The sequence below is a fragment of the Leucoraja erinacea genome, chromosome 2 (genome assembly GCF_028641065.1).
Source record: "Leucoraja erinacea ecotype New England chromosome 2, Leri_hhj_1, whole genome shotgun sequence".
Taxonomy (NCBI): Eukaryota; Metazoa; Chordata; class Chondrichthyes; order Rajiformes; family Rajidae; genus Leucoraja; species Leucoraja erinaceus.
The window spans coordinates 55425604-55450057 of record NC_073378.1 but is presented as its reverse complement, the minus strand read 5'-3'; the positions used below and the strand labels follow the sequence as shown (position 1 = coordinate 55450057).

Here is a 24454-nt window from a genome sequence, read left to right as displayed (position 1 = left end):
GATATTAAAAGTCTCTATATATTGTACAAATCATGAGTTAATTGCTTCCTTATTTCCTGCATATTCTGCTTTGAAACCTAGTTTAATCTAAATTCCATTTTAGGTCACAGATTAAGCATCAATATCACAGATAAAGCATTTGTTGTGATGTAGTTTGGAATATCCCAAGTACATGAAAGCACTCTTCATGGCTTTAAGAAAAATACTAGACTAAGGGGGACCAGTTGGGTCCCAGTCACACGGGAGGCCTGGTTCCCCCAACGCAACCCATTCCCCAACACAATATTCCACCACTTACTTGTTCCCCCAACGCAACCCGTTTTCCCAAAGCAATATTCCACAATTCACCCATAGCCCCCAACTGGGCAGGCGCGGCTCATTTCCCCTCATCCCCCAGCACTTCCTCCCCTTCCTCTTCATGTGTGGGAGGGGAGGACGGGTGTGGAGGTGTGTGTGGGCAGGGGGGTGGAGGTGGGGGGGTGGGTGAATGGGGGAAGGGGAGGTGGGGGAAGGGGGGGGGGGAAGGAGGGGTGGGGAAAGGGTGGGTTGGGGAATGAGGGGTGGGGAAGGGGGGTAGGGAAGGGGGGATGTAAGTGGGGGAAGGGGGAGGGTGTTGGGGAAGGGGGGTGTGGGCGAGGGGAGGGGGGAGGGGGAAGGGGGGTGTGGGAAGGGGGAGTGATCGCAGCAGACACAGCCCGCACGCTGCTCTCTGCCAGCACACTGCTCACGGACTCAGCCCCGCCTCCAGGGATTTATTCTCCGCGGGTGCCGGAAGGGGTGTTACCTTCTTAGTGACTGACAGGCGAGAAGACCAATCTGCTGATCTGATGATTTTTTAAACCTTCATAACTTTTCTAATATTTCACCGATCGGATAAAAACTTGATGTGCTTGGAGCAGAGAAGAACGGTGAGTAAGGTGGTGAAAAAATCCTAGCAATAGAGGGTAACCGGAAGAGGACAAGATGAGAGTTTTAGTGATAGTATAGCTATCTTATTTTATAGCCCCGTTTTTAAGACACAATATTGCTATGTATCTGTAGGTTGGCCAATAAAATGGAGAGAATGGAAAAATAAACATATAAAGCACAAATGTGAAGCAATGTGGGTGGCACAGCGGTAGAGTTGCTGCCTCACACCGCCATAAACTCCGGTTCGCAGAAACATAGAAAATAGGTGCAGGAATAGGCCATTCGGCCCTTCGAGCCCGCACCGCCATTCAATATGATCATGGCTGATCATCCACAATCAGTGCCCCGTTCATGCTTTCTCTCCATATCCCTTGATTCCGTTAGCCATAAGAGCTATATCTAACTCTCTCATGAAAACAGCCAGTGAATTGGCCACTGCCTTCTGTGGCAGAGAATTCCACAGATTCACACGTCTCTGGGTGAAAAAGTTTTTTCCTCATCTCAGACCTTAATGGCCTACCCCTTGTTCTTAAACTGTGACCCCTGTTCTGGACTCTCCCAACATCGGGAACATTTTTCCTGCAATCCTGACTATGGGACGGGTCTGTGCAGAATTTGTACATTCTTTTTGTGACTGTGTGGGACTTTCGTGAGAGGATTTCCCCCCACATTGCAAAGACATGCAGGTTTGTAGGTTAATTGGCCTTTGTAAATTGCCCCTAGTATGTAGCATCTGAAGGTGGGATAATGTAGAACTAGTGTACGGGTGAATGATGGTTAGCGTGGACTCGATGGGTTGAAGGGCCTGTTTCCACACTGTACAGTATCTATATCTCTAAACATATTATTGAACATAATTTCTGTTCATTCACTGAAGCATAATCTTTCAGGAAATCTCTGATGCAGAACCAACAATGACAATTAATTGCATTATGGTGTAATTCCAATATACCGCAGTATTCTTCCATAAATACACCACAAACCCTTTGATTAACATTACAGATAAATTAAAAACTTTATGGGAGAATAAAAAAGGTTTAACAGTTGCATTTTTCTAATTATGCAATAAGAACACTTGCAAAAAGAGATAGGAATAGGTCATATGGCCCCTCGAGTTTTCTCCGTATTACAATGAGATTACTAATTAACCCTATCTCATTAGATCGGGGATAACCTTTCAGTTGTTAATTTTATAGGATATGATTCCTGAGAACTGTGCTAAATGCACTTTTATGAACTCATCATGAGACACCTTTGATTTATACAACTACTTTAAAGATAAAAATCCCATGATTATTGTACCACATTTCGTACAAGCTTCTCTTATTTCTTGATCAATTTTCTCTCTACCTCTATGGGTGCTGTTAGGGAATCAGTCAATCATTGCAACCCATGTTTCAACTGCACACACAAAACTGCAGATGCTCAAATCTTGAGCAAAACCTAAAGTGCTGGAGGAACTCAATGGGCCCGGCAGCATCTATGGAGGGTATATAAACTTTCTTGGACAGTTGCATTAGTTGGGGACCTTTCTTCAGACCATTCTTCTGAATGGTGTTTCTGTAGCAGTTTTGGTCATCTGCTATAGGAAGATATTGTTAAGCTGAAACGAGTGCAGAGATTTATAAGGATGTTCCAGAGCTTGAAGGCTTGAGCTATTGGGAGAGGTTGGGAGAGGTAGAATAAACTAGGACTTTATTCCTTGGAGTGCAGGAGGATGAGGGATGATTTTGTATAAGTGTACAAGATCACGAGGAGAATAGAAAGGTGAGTTTGCACAGAGTCTTTTGCCCCGAGTAGGGGAATCAAGAACCAGAGGAGAAAGGTTTAGGTGACAAATGTTTCAAAACAGAGGATGCTGGGTATGTGGAATAAGCAGTCAGACGAGATGGCGACTGCTTTGTCTCCGACCGGAAGGCACTGCAGAGGGTGGTGAAAACTGCCCAACGCATCAGCGGTTCCTCACTCCCCTCCATTGAGTCTGTCCAGAGCAAGCGATGTCTGAGAAGGGTGCGTAGCATCGTCAAGGACTGCTCTCACCCCAACCATGGACTGTTTACCCTCCTCCCATCTGGGAGGCGCTACAGGTCTCTCCATTGCCAGACCAGCAGGTTCAGGAACAGCTTCTTCCCTGCGGCTGTTACACAACTTAACTCTGCACCTTGGTGATTGCCCCCCCCGGACACTCCTTCCCCCAGAAAAATTACACTACTGCTACTGTATGTACATATATATATATATATATTACTGTTCCATTATTCTATGTTCGCTCTTCTGGGTGAGATGCTAACTGCATTTTGTTGTCTCTGTACTGTACACTGCACAATGACAATAAAGATTGAATCTAAATCTGAATCTGAATCTGGTTGAGGTGGATACTATAGCAACATTTAAAAGACAGTTGGATGGGTACATGGACAGAAAAGGCTTAGATGGATAAGGGCCAAATGCAGGCAGGAGAAGAGTATAGATGGGGCAGCTTGGTCGGCATGGGCAAGTTGGGCTGAAGGGCCTGTTTCCATGCTGTACGACTCAATGACTATTTGGTTTCCTTGCAACCAATTCTCTCCATTCAAGTAAATGGACTTGGTGTTCAATTATAAACCAGTGAAGGTTCAGCATGCAAGATACTGTCCTGTAATTCTTTAGGCAATGTACATTGCTGATATTGAAGCATTCCCTTATGCAGGAAGCCTAACCATTCAGGATGGGATAATACGTTCATTGCCAGCACCATCTCCAATAAGAGATAGTCTAACCAATCCAATGAACTTCCCAGTCCTGATATTCAAACATCACCTAGTAATATCCTGCTAACAACACCAGAGCTCAGAACTTTAACACAAATAGACACATTCATGCAATGGGAACAAGACCCAGTCAGAAAGAAGCTGTTCTGCTAGGAGAACCGTGTCTTCTGACTTCCTGACGCCTTTCTACTTTCTACAAAGCAGAAGTCAATACAGACCTTTTATCCGAATGAACACAACTTCAACAATTTACAAGGTCCTCAAAGTGATCCAGGGCAATGCAGACCAGTTGTTCCAACACTCTTAACAATCATTCCCTCCAGCACGAGCACACCATCGTTTTTCAATGGGTAAGTGAGAAGGATGGAGGCGATCAACAAAAATATTTTATTGAAGGCAGCCAACAGTGGTGGTTGGTTCAACAATGCATAAAACATCTACCACATATTGTGCATTGTTCTTAAAGTTCCACTGACATAATAATGGGAAATTGAGTTATGTCAGGGATTCTAAATCGGTGCTCACTGTAGAAAACACTAAAAACATCTGAATGGTAACAGATTTACAAGGTTGAAGGGAGGGAGGAACTGAACTGAACTGAAACCAATTACAGACATTAGACAGAAAAGCCAAGGCAAAGCGATGAAGCCAAAACCTGACGTTCCCTGGCCTATGCTGCCTTCTTCTTTGGGTCTTAATGAGTGTGGCTGCAGTGATGATGGATGCCACATGAATTAGCGTTGTTACAAAACCTACCATCAGCGGCGCTCCAGATCTGCCACTGCCTGTGCGTGCGATTCCGGAGGCTGGGGGGAGGGGGGGATTCCAGAGTCTGTGGGGGAGGGGGGTGGGATTTGTATTGGTTGTCGGAGATGTATTTGCTCGGACGTACAAGTTGATCAAGAAAATTAATTCTGTGCTTCCGTTCCTGTTTTAAAAAAAAGTTGCTGGACGATTGGATCGCTGGATTGAAGTTAAACGCGACTTCTAACGCCTTCAACATCATGGATCAAAATCAACATCAAGGACTTCCACATCAGGATAAAACAAAAGTTATATCATTTATATAGGCCCCGATATTGGCCGTGTCTTGCCTGCCGATATCGCAGGGATTATCATGGCAGCGGCCACATACCGATCTATCACAATCCACTCTCAAGATAACCAAATTCTTTTTTTTTTTGCACAATCATGTCATAAGAACATCTAACTCATCTATATTTTGTGTTATTGTCTATTTAAAAAAAATGGCTATTTAAAAAAATATTTTTAGCCTTTTAAGAATGGGATAGATGTTTAGATCTAGTAATTGAATTTAGATGAATTTAATTGATTTGATGACTGATGAATATGATTTTTTTGTGGGGTATTTACTCTTTGTTTTAACGTTACAATAATATTAAAGTTCTGATCTTGAGAATTTGACATTTTTTAATTTTCAAGGCAGTCTGGGTGTTTATTACTATTTCCGTCAACGGTCATTTTTGTAATTATCTACATTTAGGTAACTAATTAATGATGCTTTAATTTCAGGTTATCCAAGTAAGATGTATCATATTTGTTTCGAAATGCTTCAATCTATAATAACTGAAAATTTCATTCAGTTCTTTTATTTTTTAAGAAAGTTATGGGCTTTTATGTCAATTGACTGTCCTCGATCACAGCTTTTGTGTTAAGTTAATGGAAAAGCAATAGGGAACCAGTTGCTAATTTCCGAGTATGAATATGACCATAACATTTTTAATACTAGGGATATGAAAGTGAATTAGGTGTCAAATTCAAGTTCTTTTTATGCTTTATCTGATGGGATAAATTACAGGCTTGATTTTTAAAATCTCAAAATTCTGTAACATTCCTAGGCAAAGCGATGAAGCCAAAACCTGCCAGGTTCCCTGGCCTATGCTGTCTTCTTCTTTGGGTCTTAATGAGTGTGGCTTCAGTGATGATGGATGCCACATGATTTACTGCCAGGACCTTAAATATATATATCAATTATTTTGAAGAAGTGTCTGAATGTAACATTGGCAAATTTGCTGATGTAATAAATGTAGATGGTTTGGTAAGTTACAAAGACTGATAGAAACATAGAAATATAGAAACATAGAAATTAGGTGCAGGAGTAGGCCATTCGACCCTTCGAGCCTGCACCGCCATTCAATATGATCATGGCTGATCATCCAACTCAGTATCCCGTACCTGCCTTCTCTCCATACCCCCTGATCCCCTTAGCCACAAGGGCCACATCTAACTCCCTCTTAAATATAGCCAATGAACTGGCCTCAACTACCCTCTGTGGCAGAGAGTTCCAGAGATTCACCACTCTCTGTGTGAAAAAAAGTTCTTCTCATCTCGGTTTTAAAAAGGATTTCCCCCCCCTTATCCTTAAGCTGTGACCCCTTGTCCTGGACTTCCCCAACATCGGAACAATCTTCCTGCATCTAGCCTGTCCAACCCCTTAAGAATGTTGTAAGTTTCTATAAGATCCCCTCTCAATCTCCTAAATTCTAGAGAGTATAAACCAAGTCTATCCAGTCTTTCTTCATAAGACAGTCCTGACATCCCAGGAATCAGTCTGGTGAACCTTCTCTGCACTCCCTCTATGGCAATAATGTCCTTCCTCAGATTTGGAGACCAAAACTGTACGCAATACTCCAGGTGTGGTCTCATCAAGACCCTGTACAACTGCAGTAGAACCTCCCTGCTCCTATACTCAAATCCTTTTGCAATGAAAGTGAGAGAGGTAGGTGAGAGAGGTAGGTGAAATGAGTGGAGAAGAAATAAACATCAAAATTCTGTAGATGTTGTACATCTGAAAGTGAGATGAAATGAACGGATAACATTTTTTGCAGAGAGAGTAATAATATGGTAACACATGAGGCTATTCACTTCAGAAGGGAACATAAAAGAAAAAATCAGTATTTAGGTGGAGTGGGACTACAATATTGAGACACAAGGAACTGCAGATGCTGGAATCTTGAGCAAAGTGCCAAGTGCTGAGTACCTCAGTGGGTCAGGCAGCAACTGTGGAGGGAATGAACAAGCGATGTTTCAGGTCGAGATCCTTCATCAGCCTAGGATTACAATATGTGGCGCAAAACGATCTGGGACTCCTACAGATGAATCCAAGAAAATGAACATGAATGTAAATAGATTTATTTATTGAAATCATATTCTATGTCGCTCTTCCAGGGAGATGCTAACTGCATTTCGTTGTCTCTGTACTGTACACTGACAATGACAATTAAAGTTGAATCTGAATCTGAATTTGAACCTGAATCTGTATGGAATGCTGTGTGCAGTTTTGCTCTGTGTTTTTAAGAAAGAGAAAAGTTGCACGGAGTCAAAGCAGTGGAGGCCTGCTTGTTTGATTCTTGTGGTTACGGGGCTGATATGTGAAGGAAGATTGAACAGCTTGGGCTAAAACCTACTGGAATTCAGAGGAATGAGAGATGATCTAATTGAAATATATGACTGAGGAGGATTGACAAGAGAATATTTCCCATAGTGAAGGTATTTAGAACCAGGACATATAACTTCAGGAATAAGGGGTACCCCATTTAAAATGGAGGAAGAGTTTTTTATTTCAGAGGTCACTAAGCTGTAGAGTTCTCTACCCTAGGGAGCCGTGGATTGGAACCGTTGAATTTATTCAAGATAGAAATTGAGAGTTAGAAGTATTAACTACAAGATCACACAGGCATGGAACTCGCTATCAAAATATGGAGGGGACCGGGGGACAGGGGGGGGATGCGCGCACACACACACACACATGCACGAGGCTTTGGAGGCTCAATCCAGCACTAAATGCAGCTCAACTCTGCCAGTCCTGCCGGGTTAAGCTACAAGCCCTGCCTGGACTGACGGGACACCAACGCTGCTACTCCGCGCTGGGCATATTTCCTGCAAGCCCAGGCAGGTTCACCTAGCGGGGCAGGCAGAGTTGAGCTGGGTTTAGCGCCGCTTCTCTGCGCTGGCTGTGGGCCAGGGGGTACAGCGCCCATCTGACTTCCGACCTCTCTGGCCACCCATGGGTGGGGGGGGGGGGGGGTATTCGGGTGAATATGGGACAGCGCTGAAGAGCCGGCCGGGATCGATCCTGGCTGCGGATGAGGCGCAGGTCTGTGCCACGTCTCCCTCCTCCAATCACCGTGCTGAATCATCATGTCCCGCCCCCATTACCTGCTGAATGACGTCTCTCTCGTCCAATCGACGCCCTCGATCAGCAGTCCCACCTCCACTGTCTCGCGGAAAGCGGAGATTTTAAAATCCGGATAAAAAAACTTGGGGGGCATGTCCCCCACCTCTCAAAACATGGGGGGGACGTGTCCCCTCTGGCTCCCCGGGTTTTCCGCCCCTGACATGGTGAGAGGGCAGGAAAATGGTATGATAGCCAACATTGGATCAGTCACAATTTGGCTGCATGACAGTGCAAGCTAGTTTGGTTAGGGGGGGGGGGGGGATGTGTGAGGGTGACTGAATACTCATATAAACAATTGATCTGACAAATATTCTAAATCACACACAGTGTGTTGACAGCACTATCAATGGAAGATCTGGATAACAGGCATTTCCTTTGACACAAGCATTGTCAGTGATACATGTTCAGCCTTTGTTTCTAGACTTAATGAGTTCTGACTAAGTGGGTCACATGCTAAACCATACTCTTCATTGTACATATTTTGTGCCGATCTGGATTTTCTGCTGTCAACAGCCAAACGGAGTTAGATTGAAAATGATTTACCTCCTGAGTCCGGGATATTAGTGGATGCACCTGTATTATTCAGAAGAGATAATGAACTGAATGCCAACTATTTGTTATGTAAATGAGGTGGCAGGTGGAAGGATGCACATTGGACCAAATGATTCAGTGTTGTCAGGATGATGTTCTCAACCAGATTAATGGAGCAATGAGAAAATACACATTTTTGCTTTGTGCAATATGTCAGCTATGATGAGAAGTTTAAAAGAGAGCAAATGTTAATGCGGCTGTGATACAGTTTAATTAAGGAGAGGCCACATGGTTATAACCTGAAGGTCTTCTAATTATATTGAGCAGTCAAGAAAGATGGATGGCTTAGTGAGTTCCAAAATGTACAAATTAAATGATGTCATTAGTATTGCAATCAAAAATAAATACCACCAACATTTTAGATATCATTTTTTCATGGCTTAGAGGCATAACATTTCTAGATTCTGCATGTTCTAAAACTGGGGCAGAGTACATTACAGGCTCAGCATATGTATAAATGAGATTCATTCACATTGCCCATGAGGTATGTTTTTTATGTATGTGTGTTCATCAGACTTTGATTCTGATTTCAACTCATTAGGAGATGAAGTTTGTCAAATTTAACAATTACTGAACAGCTAAACAGGCAATGTCAAAATTGTGTTTCAGTGTCAAAACAAATTCCGGGCAGTGTTTCCTGAGGGCAGTGCAGGATTAACATTGGCTTCATTTTCATGGGTTAAATCATGACCAAAACTAAATTTGCAAGTTACATCTAGAAATGTTTTAATCATTCCAATAGCTTGTATCTTCAGGATCTGACAATACTACACAGTTTTATGTCCAAGATGGCGCCTACCTGCAGCGACATTTTGTCAGCGGCACACCAGAAAATCTTCAAATATAGTATTTCTGAGCTCACCTGTATTAACGAATCTGCAGAAATCAACGATGTAAGTAGCGAGCTGCTAACGCATTTAAATGCATTAGCATTACCGTTTGATCTCCCAAAGGTAGCGACTGTGAGGGCATTCCCGATCATAAGTACAGGGCTGCCAACATTGGGGAGGCCTTCATGGAGTCCGGAATCGAGGCCGTCGGGCAGGATCTCCCAGCAGCTATGGAGCTGGAGTTGCCGACTGTAAGGGAATTTCCGATCGCAGGGGAATCCCCGACCTCGCAGAGACTCGTAAGTACTGTTCCTGTAAATACCGAGGAGGCCTTCATGGATTACAGATCGTTGGGCAGATCTACAAGTAAGACTGAAACGCAGGAGACTTCAGCCCCCTCTTCCTACTATCCTACTAGCCAACGTACAGGCACTAGAAAACAAAGTGGAGGACAAGGTCAAGGCTGCTTTACCAAATAGAGCTGAGGGAATGCTCTGTGTTCTGTTTCACAGGGACATGGTTCACCCCCAGCTCCCCAGACGCAGCGGTCCAGCCTGAAGGTTTCTCCATCCATCGTATGGAGCCTACGCAAGCATCTGGGAAAGGGAGAGGAGGGGGCATCTGCCTCATAGCCAACTCTTCATGGTGCTCAGACGTGGAAGTCCTATCTAACTCCTGCTCTCCACACCTTGAACATCTGGCGGTGAAGTGCCTCCCCTTTTACCTTCCGAGGGAATTCACCTCCATCATCCTGACCTTAGTCTACATCCCACCCCAGGCAGACGCCCGTGTGGCATTGGATGAGCTGCACGCCATGATAAACAGGCACCAGACAGGCGTTTACCACCGAGGCGTTTATCACCATAGCCGGGGACTTCAACAAAGCCAACCTGAAGAAATCGCTCCCCAACTTCCACCAACATGTCTCCTGCAGCAAACATCCTTGACCACTGCTACACCACCATCAAATACACCTATCGCTCTATCCTTCCCTCTCACTTCAGAAAATCCGACCATTCAGCAGTGCTGTTTTTTCCTGCATACAGGCAGCAACTGAAGAAAACACCCCCAGAGCTGAGGACTGCACAGAGCTGGTCGGGGGAGGAATAACTCCAGGTCTGCTTGGAGACTGTGGACTGGGCAATGTTCAAGGACTCGGCAACAGATCTGAATGGCGCATTCTTCTGAAGACCAGATTCTTCCTCAAATTAGGGGACCAGTCCTTCCTCAAATAAGGGGACCAAAACTGCACATAATACTCCAGGTGTGGTCTCACTAGGGCACTGTACAACTGTAGAAGGACCTCTTTGCTCCTTTCTTCAATTCCTCTTGTTATAAAGGCCAACATGCCATTCGCTTTCTTCACTGCCTGCTGTACCTGCATGGTTACTTTCATAGACTGATGTACAAGGACCCCCAGATCCCGTTGTGCTTCCCCTTTTCCCAACTTGACGCCATTGAGATAGTAATCTGCCTTCCTGTTTTTGCTACCAAAGTGGATAACCTCACATTTATCCGCATCAAACTTCATCTGTCATGCATCTGCCCACTCCCCCAACCTGTCCAAGTCACCCTGCATTCTCATAGCATCCTCCTCACAGTTCACACTGCCACCCAGCTTTGTGTCAACTGCAAATTTGCTTATGTAACTTTGAATCCCTTCATCCAAATCATTGATATATTGCAAATAGCTGCGTTTCCAGCACCGAGCCTTGCGGTACCCCACTAGTCACTGCCTGCCATTCTGAAAGGGACCCGTTAATCCCTACTCTTTGTTTCCTGTCGGCCAACCACTTCTCTATCTATGTCAGCACTCTACCCCCACTACCATGTGCCCTAATTCTGCCCACTAACCTCCTATGTGGGAACTTATCAAATGCTTTCTGAAAAACCAGGTACACTACATCCACTGGCTCTCCCTTGTCCATTTTCCTTGTTACATCTTCAAAAAATTCCAGTCAAGCATGATTCCCCCATCGTAAATCCATGCTGACTCGAACCGATCCTGTTACTGCTATCCAAATGTTCGGTTATCTCATCTTTTATAATTGACTCCAGCATCTTCCCCACCACCAATGTCAGGCTAACTGGTCTATAATTCCCTGTTTTCTCTCTCCCGCCTTTCTTAAAAAGTGGGATAACGTTAGCTACCCTCCAATCCACAGGAACTGATCCTGAGTCTATAGAACAATGGAAAATTATCACCAATGCATCCACGATTTCTAGAGCCACTTCCTTAAGTATCCTTGGATGCAGACCATCAGGCCCTGGGGATTTATCAGCCGTCAGTCCCATCAGTCTATCCAACACCATTTCCTGCCTAATATGTCAGCACCTCAAGGCTGCGTGCTCAGCCCCCTGCTTTACTCAATCTATGCCCATGACTGCGTAGCCGGACATAATGCGAACTCCATCATCAAGTTCGCCGACTACACCACTGTTGTGGGACGAATCACAGATGGGGACGAATCAGAGTATAGAAGTGAGATCGACCGACTGACCAAATGGTGCCAGCACAACAACCTGGCTCTCAACATCAGTAAGACCAAGGAACTGATGGTGGACTTTGGTAGGGGACGGATGAGGACCCACAATCCTGTTTATATCAACGGGACGATGGTGGGGAGGGTCAATAACTTCAAATTCCTGGGCGTGCATATATCAGAAGATCTTTCCTGGACCCAGCACACCGACGCAATTGTAAAGAAGGCACATCAGTGACTCTACTTCCTGAGAAGATTACGGAGATTCGGCATGTCGAAGAGGATTCTCCTAAATTTCTACAGGTGCATGGTAGAGAGCATTCTGACTGGTTGCATCGTGGCCTGGTTCGGCAACTTGAACGTCCAGGAGTGAAAAAGGCTAAAAAAGGTTGTGACCACTGCCCAGTCCATCACTGGCTTTGACCTCCCCACCGTCGAAGCAATCTATCGCAATCGCTGCCTCAAAAAGGCAACCAAAATCATCAAGGACCCACACCATACTGGCCACACACTCATCTCACCATTGCCACCGGGAAGAGGGTACAGGAGCCTGAAAATTGTAATGTCCAGGTTCAGGAACAGCTGCTTCCCCACAGCCTTCAGGCTATTAAACACAACAAATAAGCTATGAGCTCTGAACTGCAAAAGACTATATTATTATTTGTTATTTGCACTATATTTGTTATTTATTGAACTTTTTTCTTTTTTCCCCCTTTATGTACAATGTTTACATATTCACATATTCTGTTGTGCTGCAGCAAGTAAGAGTTTCATTGTCCCGTCCGGGACCTATGATAATAAAACACTCTTGACTCTTGACTTGACAATAAATTAATTTTATAATATTGTAGTTTGGTATTGTACAGATGAAGAGAGGATGATTATAGAGAAATTACTAGTTCTTCTATTTTTTTAACCACATTAGTTGATGAATATAAAATTATCACAATAAAATATTTTTTCCCCAATAATAGCTCAGGGTTCTTAATATCTACCTGAACTGGCAAACATACCATTAATTTAACATCCCTTCTGAAAATAATAGCTCTAATGGCAAAGAAATGCAGAATATATCATGCCAAAATTACCCGGAATGGAATCCAAATTGCAACCATCTGATTCAAAGTGAGGAGTGATATCATTAAATCAAGATGACAGTTCAGGAATTATCATTCATTGTGCCAATTTGTACATGACAGACACCAATTATGACTATGATTATGGTACATTTTGTTATTAAGTTGGCCAAAACCAAAAGAAAACTAAATCTATCCTATTACTAAAACTCTCATCTTGTCCTCTTCTGGTTTGCGTTTTGTTTTTAATTTGCGCAAAAACGGCACCCTATATCGCTAGAATTTTTCGCCACCTTACTCACCATTCTCCTCTGCTCCAAGCGCACCAGGTTTTGTTCCGATCGGTGGAAGAATACAAAAGTTATGAAGATTTTTTAAATCGTGAGATCAGCAGATTGGTCATCTCGCCTGTCAGTCACCATGAAGGTAACGCCGCTTCCGGCACCTGCGGTCAATCACCGGGCAGGTCGAGGAGAATAAAGCCCCAGAGGCGAGGCCGAGTCCACAAGCCGTGCTGATTGAGTCCGCACGCTGTGCGGAGGAGAATGACCAGTGAAGTGACCAGCACCCACCGAGTTCCCATCGCACTTCCAACCCCTTCCCCTCTGGTCCCCCTCACTTGCTCCTGCCCCCCTCCCCCGTAATACCACACACATCCCTATGGCTCTTCACCCGTATTTTCTCCGAGCTCTATCCCCCCCTGCCCACACACCCCTCCCCCATTTGAGCCCCAACACCAAACCCCATGTGTCACCCCCACACCCCACACATAGACCCTCCTTTCACACACCACCTCCCTTCCACACACCCTTCACAACCCTCCCCCTGCCCACACACACCCCCCGAGCACTCCCTCACCCCCTGCGTCTTTACTGCAGCTACGGGAGGCTCTGGATGGCCCGACCCAGTCCAGCCAGCGCGGAGCCGGAGATGGTGCCGATATCGCCAAATGGAAAGCGGAGACTCCTGGCGGAGGCGAACGACCGCGAAGCAGCTAGCGAAGCGACCAGCGCCCGCTGTGAGTTCCCATCGCACCCCCAACCCCCTCCCCTCTGGTCCCCTCTCTGCTGGCTCCTGCCCCCCTCCCCGTAATACCGCACTCTTCCCCAAGGCTCTTCACCTGTCTTTCCTCTGAGCTCTCTACCTCCCTGCCCCCCACACCCCCTCCCGCCCGACCCCCACACCCTTCCCCTCCACACCCCCCACCCCCCACACACCATCTCTCTCCACACACAACCCCTCCCACACACACCTCCCCCCACACACACACCCTCACACCCCCCCCTGCCCACACCCCAAACCCCCCCCCCCCCCCACCCACCGCACCCCTCCCCCCAAACCCCCCCCTGCCCACATACTCCGCCACAACCCCTCTGCCCACATCATATACCTCTCGCCTCTCGCACAGCGAAGCACCCGTCCATGCCCACACACTCGCCCCATCCCCCCAACATCACACCCCCCCCCCCCCCACACCCCCCCCTGCCCACAATCCCCCACAATCCCCCTCTCCTCCCCCACACCCCCCCCCCATTCCCTCACACAACCCCTCCTCCACAAAAACCCCCTGCCCGCAACTCCCCTGCCCACAACCCCCTCCCCCTGCAAACCCCCCACCCCCCCTGCCTACCCACCCCTCCACTCCACAGCCCCCTACCCACACACCCCCTCCCCCAAACCACCACAACTCGCACCCCCCACACATCCTCCCCCCCACACATCCCGCCCACCCCACACCCCCCCCCCCCCTTACCACCACATTCCCCCTCCACCCCCTCCACTCCACACCCCCCTACCCGCCCCCCCCACCACCCCCACACACCCCCCTCCCCCCACATCCCCGCCTCCACACACTCCTCCTCCTCTCCCATTCCTCTCCCACCCCACACCCCCCCTCCCCACCCTCTCCCACACCCCTCCCCCCCCTCACCCCCCAATGGGTCCCACTTAGTCTAGTTTGAATTAAAAACAACTCTAAAGCTGCTTTATATTTTCCTATTCAAATTTGAATAGCAGAATTATGTGGACACAATAATTTCAAAACATTGTAAGTGTTTCATCAGACAATCAAGTATATGCCATTACAATACCTCACATAATCATATGGTTATAAGGAATAAGAGTAGAATTAAGCCATTCGGCCCATCACATCCACCTCCTCCATTCAATCATGGCTGATCTATCTCTCCCTCCTAACCCCAATCTCCTGCCTTCTCCATATAACCTCTGACACCTATACTAATCAAGAATCTATCTATCTCCGTGTTAAAAATATTCACTGACTTGGCCTCCACAGCCTTCTGTGACAAATAATTCCACAAATTCACCACCCTCTGACTAAAGAGTCAGTAATCTTATACTTCTGGTTCTTCATTGCAGGAGTTTCCGATGGCCAAAAAAACACTGTGATGCCACATTTGATGCGAATAACTTCTGCGATTAATTCCACTCAGTTGTTCCATAACTGCATATTTCAGGGCCTAACCAAGCTGAAAATTGACCATTGCACAAAAACACTGAAGAGTCAATCCTGATTTTTGTTTCCATTTACAAGACATGGGATTCACTGACAAAGCCACCATTTATCACTCTTCCCTAATTTCTTTTCAATAATAGCGAGTGAGCCACCTGATAGAGAACACAGAAAAGTACAGATCAGTAACAGGAGCTTTGGCCAACAGCATCTCTGCCGTCCATGATGCCAACATAAACTAATCTCATCTCTATCTGTCTCCAGCACCACCCCTGGCAGTGCATTCCAGGTACCCGCCACATTCTGGATAAAAGAATTCCTGCACATCTCCTTTAAAATTGGCTCCTTTCACCTTTAAGCTTTCCCTTTAAATTCTTCCCCCGCACAATTTAAGTATGGAAAAGTCTTCACCCTTCCATAGTTACCCAACCAGACACAACTAAATTTAAGGTAGCTCTTCTTCTCCAAGAACCCTTTTTAGCTTGTCCACCCTCCGCCACCTCCAGTTTAAATTCCATTTGAAATATTTTGGAGGACCAAGAACTCAAGTACCAAGAACCCTCTTGTGTTTGATATTTCCGCTCTGGGAAAAAAAAAGATTCTGACTACCTATCTATCTATGTCTCTCATCATGTTAGATACTTTTATCAAGTCTCTCCTCTGGCATTTGAGAGAAAACAATCCAAATCTGCCTAATCTCTCCTCATAGCTAATACCCTCTAATCAAGGCAGCATTCTGATAAACCTCTTCTGCGTCCTCTCCACATCTCCCACATACTTTCTATTCATTACTCCAACTGCAGCCTAACCATAGTCCTATAAACCTGTATCATGACTTCCTGACTCTTATACTCAATGCCCGAACCAATGAAGGCAAGCATACCATACTCCTTCTTTACCACTCTACCGACTTGTGTGGCATGAACTGTTTACTTTCCCCTTATATTGGACCTCCCAAAGTGCAACCTTACACTTGTTCGGATAATCCATCTGCCATTCTCAGCCCATTTCTGAAGTTAATGCAACATAAATCGATAGTGTGGTAAAGAAGGCTTATGGTATGCTTGCCTTCATTGGTTTGGACATTTCTGAAGCCGATTGATATCCCGCTGTATACTTAGACAGCCGTTCTCACAGTCTGAAAAATTACTAACTAACACATCCACATTCATGTCCAAGTCGTTTTTAGAAATCATAAACAGCAGAGGTTACTACCCAGACCTTACATACACTTCTTTAAACTTACACTTCCTTTTTTCCTTTTTGACCAAATTTTCAACCTATTAGGTCATTCAAGGTTCCCTTACCATGCCATTCTTACCTTTCCTCCTTAATTGAACAAGCTGGTCCTGAACTCTGATCAGCTGGCCATTAAATCACTCCCACATTTCAGATGTTGATTTACCCAATAACATTTTTTCCCAGTTTACTCTCTGTAGCTCCTGCCTAACAATGCTGTAATGTGCCTTACCCCAGTACTTTCCTCAAAAGACCAGACTTATGTTTATTCATAACTATCTTAAAATCTATGGACTTGTGATCACCGTTCCCAAAATATTCTTCCATTGTTCACTATTCTGCCAATGTTTTGTACAACTGTAATATGACATCTCAACTCTTATGCTGACTGATCATTGAAACTTTCCATAATTTTGTATTCACACGGAAGGGCAGATAGTTTCCTAATATTTCGATTAACGTTAATTAATGTTCAATCAACGTTAATTCCCTGATAATCAGCTTCGATACTCCCTCCCACCCTTGTTGCCAGAAGGGTTGTTCCATTCCTGGTTTGTTTGCTTCAATCAGCTCAATGTTCACATAATTTACAAGTAACTAAATAACTAGTGTCTGAGTGCTGAGTTCCAATCGGCTGATCTGGTGTCATACCTTTGCTAGTTGATTGGTGTCACGACCTGCATGCTCTGTGTTATTTCAGTAGAGCCAAGCTTTGCAATATACATGTGCTTCCCCATATGACAGATTGCCTAATTGTTCCTTCGGCTTAGACTCATGATATTTTAATTCCATTGCATTAATTTTCATTGATATGCTTCACAATTCACAAACAATCTTCATCAAGTACTCAACTGCTCCTCTGTCACAGTCAAATGAGAGCAGCTTTATCCAGAACATATTTTCACACAGAATACACTGCTGCACGCAGCACCAGGGTCTTTAATCCCATCAAAAAACCTTTGAGTTTACAAATAATTATTTCTAAGGTCCAGTCATTAGGCCACTGTGAAATTATTTGCACTGATTACTTTAAGAAATTATTAAACATTTCTGCTTCTTAAACTCACACTGATCTGGATTCTAAATTCACACACATGAAAGAAATCCAAGACAGGATGATGGCAGGATTATTATCAGCTTTATTTGAAAACTCCATTACTGTTGAGTTAGAAAATATACTGTAAAGGTCCTTCTAAAAACTAAAGAACTGAAAACATGAATCTCAATCTAGTCGCTTGACATACTATTGGAGAGAGAAGAAAATTATTCGTCCAATGAATGAACTTCAACATAAAGCCAAATTGTGATGGGGACAGGATCGTTTTTAGTTGCTTTTAAGCTGTAGCCAGATGGATAATTGCAGAAAAATGGATGAGAGGAAGAGAGGTGACCCAGGCATTCAAACTGGCCATAGGCTGCGAACAAATCTGTTCCAAAACCATTAGTGTGAGGAGGGAAATCAGCAACATGGTAAACGTGCTGAACTAACTCAGCGGGGTAAGCAGCATCTCTGGAGGACAATGTTTCAGGTTGGGACCTTCTTCAGAATGGCAGCATGGCAATATTTTTTAGTTTCAAATGTCAAAATGGGTGCTGCTTGTGAGGAGTTTGCACGCTCACCATGTGACCATGTGGGTTTCCTCCGGGTGCTCCGGCATCCTCCCGCATCCCAAAGATCTTCTGGAATTTTTTGAGAATGTAACTAGGAAAATGGACAAGGGAGAGCCACTGGATGTAGTGTACCTGGACTTTCAGAAAGCATTTGATAAGGTCCCACATAGGACATTAGTGGGCAAAATTAGGGCACATGGTATTGGGGGTAGTGACATGGATAGAAAATTGGTTGGCAGACAGGATAGAAAGAGTAGGGATTAACAGGTCCCTTTCAGAATGGCAGGCAGTAGGGGTACCGCAAGGCTCTGTGCTCGGACTGTAGCTATTTAAAATATATATTAATGATTTAGATGAAAGGATTACAAGTAAAATTAGCAAATTTGCAGATGAAACAAAGCTGGGAGGCAGTGTGAACTGTGAGGAGGAGGCTATGAGAATGCAGGGTGACCTGGACAGGTTGGGTGAGTAGGCAGAAGCATGGCAGATGCAGTTTAATGTGGATAAATGTGAGGTTATTCACTTTGGTATCAAAAACAGGAAGGCAGATTATTATTTAAATGCTGTCAAGTTGGGAAAAGGGGAAGTGCAACGGGATCTGGGGGTCCTTGTTCATCAGGCAATGAAAGTAAGCATGCAGGTACAGCAGACAGTGAAGAAAGCGAATGGCATGTTGACCTTCATAACAAGAGGAGTTGAGTATAGGAGCAAAGAGGTCCTTCTGCAGTTGTACAGGGCCCTAGTGAGACCACACCTGGAGTATTGTGTGCAGTTTGGTCTCCAAATTTGAGGAAGGACATTCTTGCTATTGAGGGAGTGCAGTGTCGGTTCACAAGGTTGATTCCCGGGATGGCGGGACTGTCATATGCTGAGAGAATGGAGCGGCTGGGCTTGTATACTCTGGAATTTAGATGGATGAGAGGGGATCTTATGGAAACATATAAGATTATTAAGGGTTTGGACACGCTAGAGGGAGGAAACATGGTCCCGATGTTGAGGGAGTCCAGAACAAGGGCCACAGTTTATGAATAAGGGGTAAGTCATTTTGAACGGAGATGAGGAAACACTTTTTCGCACAGAGAGTTTAGTGTGGAATTCTCTGCCTCAGAGGGCGGTGGAGGACGGTTCTCTGGATACTTTCAAGAGAGAGCTAGATAGTGCTCTTAAAGATAGCGGAGTCAGGGGATATGGGGAGAAGGCAGGAACGGGGTACTGATTGGGGATGATCAGCCGTGATCACATTGAATGACGGTGCTGGCTCGAAGGGCTGAATTGCCTACTCCTGCACCTATTGTCTATTGTCTAACACAGTAGAGCATAGGAACGACTCCTTCATTCCACAATGTTTGTGCCGAACATTGTGCCAAGTTAAGCTGATCTCATCTGCCTGTACATGATCCATATCCCAATATTACCTGCACTTCCATGAGCCCATCCAAAAGCCTCTTAAACACCACTACTGCATTTGCCTCCACCACCACCCCTAGCAAGTGCGTTCCAGGACCCCACCACTCTCTGTTTAAAACACTTGCCCCGCACATCTCCATTAAACTCTCCCCCTCTCACCTTATAACTAAGCTCTCTAGTGTTGGACATTTCCAAACCTTGGAAAAAGGTTCTGAATGTCTACTGTCCACCGAAATCAAGGATGTTCAGGAGGCAGAATTGGAGGTGTGCAGAAATCTTCAAGGGTAGTAGGGCATAACAGAAGGTTTAGGTTGAGGTTTATTATTGTCACGTGTTCCAAGATACAGTGAAAAGCTTTGTTTTGCATGCCATCCATTGTTCAGATCATGATGTACATCAATACAATCGTCAAACTCTACTGCATTAGGTAGAGCAGAGAGGACAATATAATCCCCAGCATTGTAGCGCATCAGTTCCAGAGGCTGGAAACATGTTCCCGATGTTGGGGGAATCCAGAACCAGGGGCCACAGTTTAAGAATAAAGAGTAAGCCATTTTGAACGGAGACGAAGAAACACTTTTTCTCACAGAGAGTGGTGAGTCTGGAATTCTCTGCCTCAGAGGGTGGTGGAGGCTGGTTCTCGGGATACTTTCAAGAGAGAGCTAGATAGGACTCTTAAAGATAGCGGTCAGGGGATATGGGGAGAAGGCAGGAACGGGGTACTGATTGTGGATGATCAGCATGATCACTTTGAATGGCGGTGTTGGCTCGAAGGGCCGAATGGCCTACTCCTGCACTTATTATCTATTGTCTATTGACATGCAGGTTTGTAGGGTAATTGGCTGCTGTACATTGCCACAGATATGTAAGACGTGGCAGCAAAGTGGGATAAAATAGAACTAGCATGCGCCAGTGATTGAGTCAGTATGGACTTTGTGTGCCGTAGGGTCTGTTTTCATGCTGTATCTCAAAACTAAACTAAAATGTTTTAGAAATGGAAAAGCTGATAAACTCGCTATAATGTATGCAACAATATTGTATTTAGCCGTGAAACGCTGGCTGCCAATTTTTGCTTGAGTTCTGGCAATCACCAAATTATTTTGGATCTCCAGCCTCCACATAAATTCATCAAGCTGCTGCTGCCAGATTTCATTCCAGTCTTTCACCCTCTCTCTGCGTTTCACGGTTTGAATGCCTCAGATCAGTAACCTTCCTAGGAATGGTGATTGGCACTGACATCGTGCCCGCTTTGTTCCAGCGCTGCCCTTGGCCAGTGGCCTCACTCTCGGGATGGGTCCGTTTGGTCTGACCTGAAGGTTTGGCTTCAGGGATGCAAGAATTTCAATGGCCTCATATGTAGTAAAGGGTGGTGAATGTAATTTTGAATGCCTTAACCTGCAAACAGTTCCACTCTACTCAAATACAATATACCTTGATAACCCATCTACCCACAATCACTATTTATCAGTATTCACACCTAATATTAATATCTCATCACTCCCTCATGCACACAGCATTAATGAGAGCATCACACCCACGAATCACAGCTTTTGTCTTGTCTTTTGTGGTGACAAATGCAAAATACTAATTTATTACTTTACATATTAAATTTCAATAGGCAGGCTGCCATAGTGCATTCAAATAGGACATTCTCTTTCCTTGGTTATCTATGCGCTTATATAATGCCTTGCGGTATTCCATATATATTATTCCTTAATATTTATGCCATAATTTTCTTAATTTCCTTATTCATTTCATCCATATTTCATCTGTGTTCCTCGAGGTTTTCTGTGCCATTAAGTTCACAGCATCTGGTTATAAGGTTCCTTATTTTTGATTTATCCTGCTCTGATCTTGCCCCAATCTGAGTTTGGACAGGTCTGAATAATGCAGTGAGGATGCCCTCACTTACATGTCTTGAAGCACTATTCCTCACTGAGATTGGAGATTTGTACATTGATACCTTGGGCTTCTGTCTGTTGCTAGGAGTCTTTCTCTAACTCCTCTTTGTCTTGTTCTGTGTACCTAATGCACATTCTTTCAATAATCCTGTATTCTATGAGTGTAAGACCCATTAGTGCACATTTGTCTGAAAGAAACTGCGTATTGCATTTGGACAAACTCTTTTAGCTTCTGGCTTCCAAGTCTTTAGGACAATTTTAAAAAGTGCTAAATAGTAGATGAGGTGAACTGACAGCCAAAATCAAGCAAACAACATCTTATCAATGATTCCATTCCAGTGTAGATCCCTCTGGCTGTCTGCTCAGCTGTTGAGATAAACAGATGGTGCAAGCTTGAATGCTAGGCTACAATCAGCTGATCTGGTGTCAAATCAACTTTGCTAGCTGATTGGTGTCACGATCTGCCCGCTCTGCATTATTTCAGCAAGGCCAAGCAATGTGAATGTGCTTCCTAATATGGCAGCTGGTAAGATATTCACCACAAGTATTCACTTGGTCCCAACTATGAAAGTAATTCAGCTTCCAAAATGCCCGTGCTGAATGGTCTGGAGCAGTATTTTATGGACATTACACCTCATCGTTATTACCGGCTGCAAGTAACCCCCTGGTCGAATGATTAAGAAATAAAAATAAATAAATGTAAAATCCAGGATGTAGAAACAATAAAAAAGCAGATACTAGTTAATACCCAAAAGGACTACAAAGTGCTGGAGTAACTCAGCAGGTTAGGCAGCAACACTGGAGAACATGGATAGGTGACGTTTTGGGTCGAGGCCTTCTTCAGATAACAATTCAGGTTTTCCAGAGATGTTGCTTGACCCGCTGAGTTACTCCAGCACTTCCTAAATGCAAAAAACATCTCTTTGCACTCATGCGAAAGAATTAGCATGTAGAGTAGTACATTAATTTCCAAAGACACTTCATTGCCTCAACGCTAACATTTACCTGAAGGCGTATTTCCTTTCCACGTCTACTGATGTTAACACTATGCGGTTGTCCATTAGCCAAGTTCCTCTGGTCCAGGTCAATTCTGTACGGCTCCTTTGTACCTCCAAGGTTATATCGAATCTGTAGACTTCCTGTAAAAATTGGGATGACTTTCAGTATTGATTAACAGCACTGTTTTGGAGGAAGAAAGATCCTTCCTTTATAATTTAGATGTATGCACAGAATTTTGAATAATATTTGCTTTAAAAGTTAATGTATTTCAATAAAGCTAGATGACTATGATGCCATTTGCCCTTTTACCTCTGCGAGAGGATTAAAATGTGTAAAGTTTCATCGAATCACCTAACAAGTCAGTGAATCTTGAGCAATGTACAAGTATTGGAGTAACTCAGTGGGTCTGACAGCCTCTGGGGCGGGAATGGACAGGTGATGCTGTGGGTTTGGACTCTTCTTCAGATTGATGGGAGAAGGGGAGAGAATGCTAGAACAGAGAGGTGGAGGCAGGATAAGTTCTGGCAGGTGAGCACAGGTAAGGGGGGTCTCATTGTCAGAGGGGTGGAGTAGGTGCCAAAAGTTAGAGGTAAAATGGAAACAAAAAATATCAGATTAGAAGAGAAGTGAAATTTAAAGCCAGAGGGAGGAATATAAGGGGAAGAGAAGAGCGGAGGGCAAAGAGGGGGGATAAAACAGTAACGGTGGACTAGGGATGGGTGGTGAGAGTATGGAGGTGGGGAAAGTAGCAGGGTGATAGGGGTGGTGGTTTTCGGAGATGTTGGGAGAAATGGGAAAACATTAGGTGGGGGTGTGGGGATATTAAGTAGGAGAATTCACCTTTCCTACCATGGCATTGTAAGCTGATCAAGTGGAATAAGAGAGGCCGGTTCTCTGGATACTTTCAAGAGAGAGCTAGATAGGGCTCTTAAAGATAGCGGAGTCAGAGGATATGGGGAGAAGGCAGGAACGGGGTACTGATTGGGGATGATCAGCTATGATCACATTGAATGGCGGTGCTGGCTCGAAGGGCCGAATGGTCTACTCCTGCACCTATTGTCTATTGTCTATTGTCTAGGTACTGTCCTGTGCATTATACACAAAAAAGCTTTGGTGGTCGAGGTGTTACAGTTTCTTCCTCCTGGGTTCTCCGAGCAGGTTATGCCTCTTGTGAGTTGTAATGACGCGACCTTTCTAAGGGCTGCTCTGATCCCCGGCACCAGCAGACAGGCCAGGAGGAGCCACCGACCAACGGCGCCTGGCTGCTGGAAAACACCGACACCCTGGACAGAGCTGCGGCCATAGCCGAGGTCACACACACACAGGAGCAACTGCTGCATCCAATCAGCCAGGGTTACATCAACTCACCTGGGCCTCGGCAACACTAATAACCAAGAGAGTTCCAGCTGGGAGAGAGAGAAATAGGGAGAGAGAGAGAGATAGGGAGAGAGAGACGGGGAGAGAGGGAAGGAGGGGGCGAGAGAGAAGAGAGAGGGGGAGGAGAGAGAGAGAGAGAGAGAGAGAGAGAGAGGGAGAGAGGGAGAGAGAGAGAGAGGAGAGAGAGGGGAGAGAGGGAGAGAGAGAGAGGAGAGAGAGAGAGGAGAGAGAGAGAGAGAGAGAGAGAGAGAGAGAGAGAGAGAGAGAGAGAGAGAGAGAGGAGAGAGAGAGAGAGAAAGAGAGGAGAGAGAGGAGGACTCACTACTAACTGTGCCTTGTAGACTGAGTAAGACTGAGCTGCCGGGACAAAGCTGAGATTGCCAGTGCCTCCTCTTTGAGGCCAAGACTGAGCTCCTGGGACAAGCCCGAGATCGCCAGCTCTTCCTCACGTCCACAGATGACGAGGGGCGGTACTCCCATGTGGACGTGGACCTCCTTGTCATTATTGTCCTTCACGATAAGTAAATCTTATCACAGTGCCTCACCCTATCATAGTATATGACTGATTGTCGACCCGACTTCAAGCCCTGAGATCGCCAGAGTGTATTCC

General features: G+C 45.0%; 1 protein-coding gene across 2 annotated transcripts in view; it reads right to left on the bottom strand.

The window, feature by feature from the left end:
* Positions 1–24454, bottom strand: part of LOC129710200 (contactin-associated protein-like 2) — a 1639166-nt gene that overhangs the window by 84209 nt on the left and 1530503 nt on the right. For both annotated transcript variants that reach the window (XM_055657015.1, XM_055657024.1), the window contains exon 20: positions 22474–22607. In XM_055657015.1, the coding sequence (XP_055512990.1) occupies positions 22474–22607 (134 nt within the window). The remainder of the gene's footprint in view (positions 1–22473; positions 22608–24454) is intronic.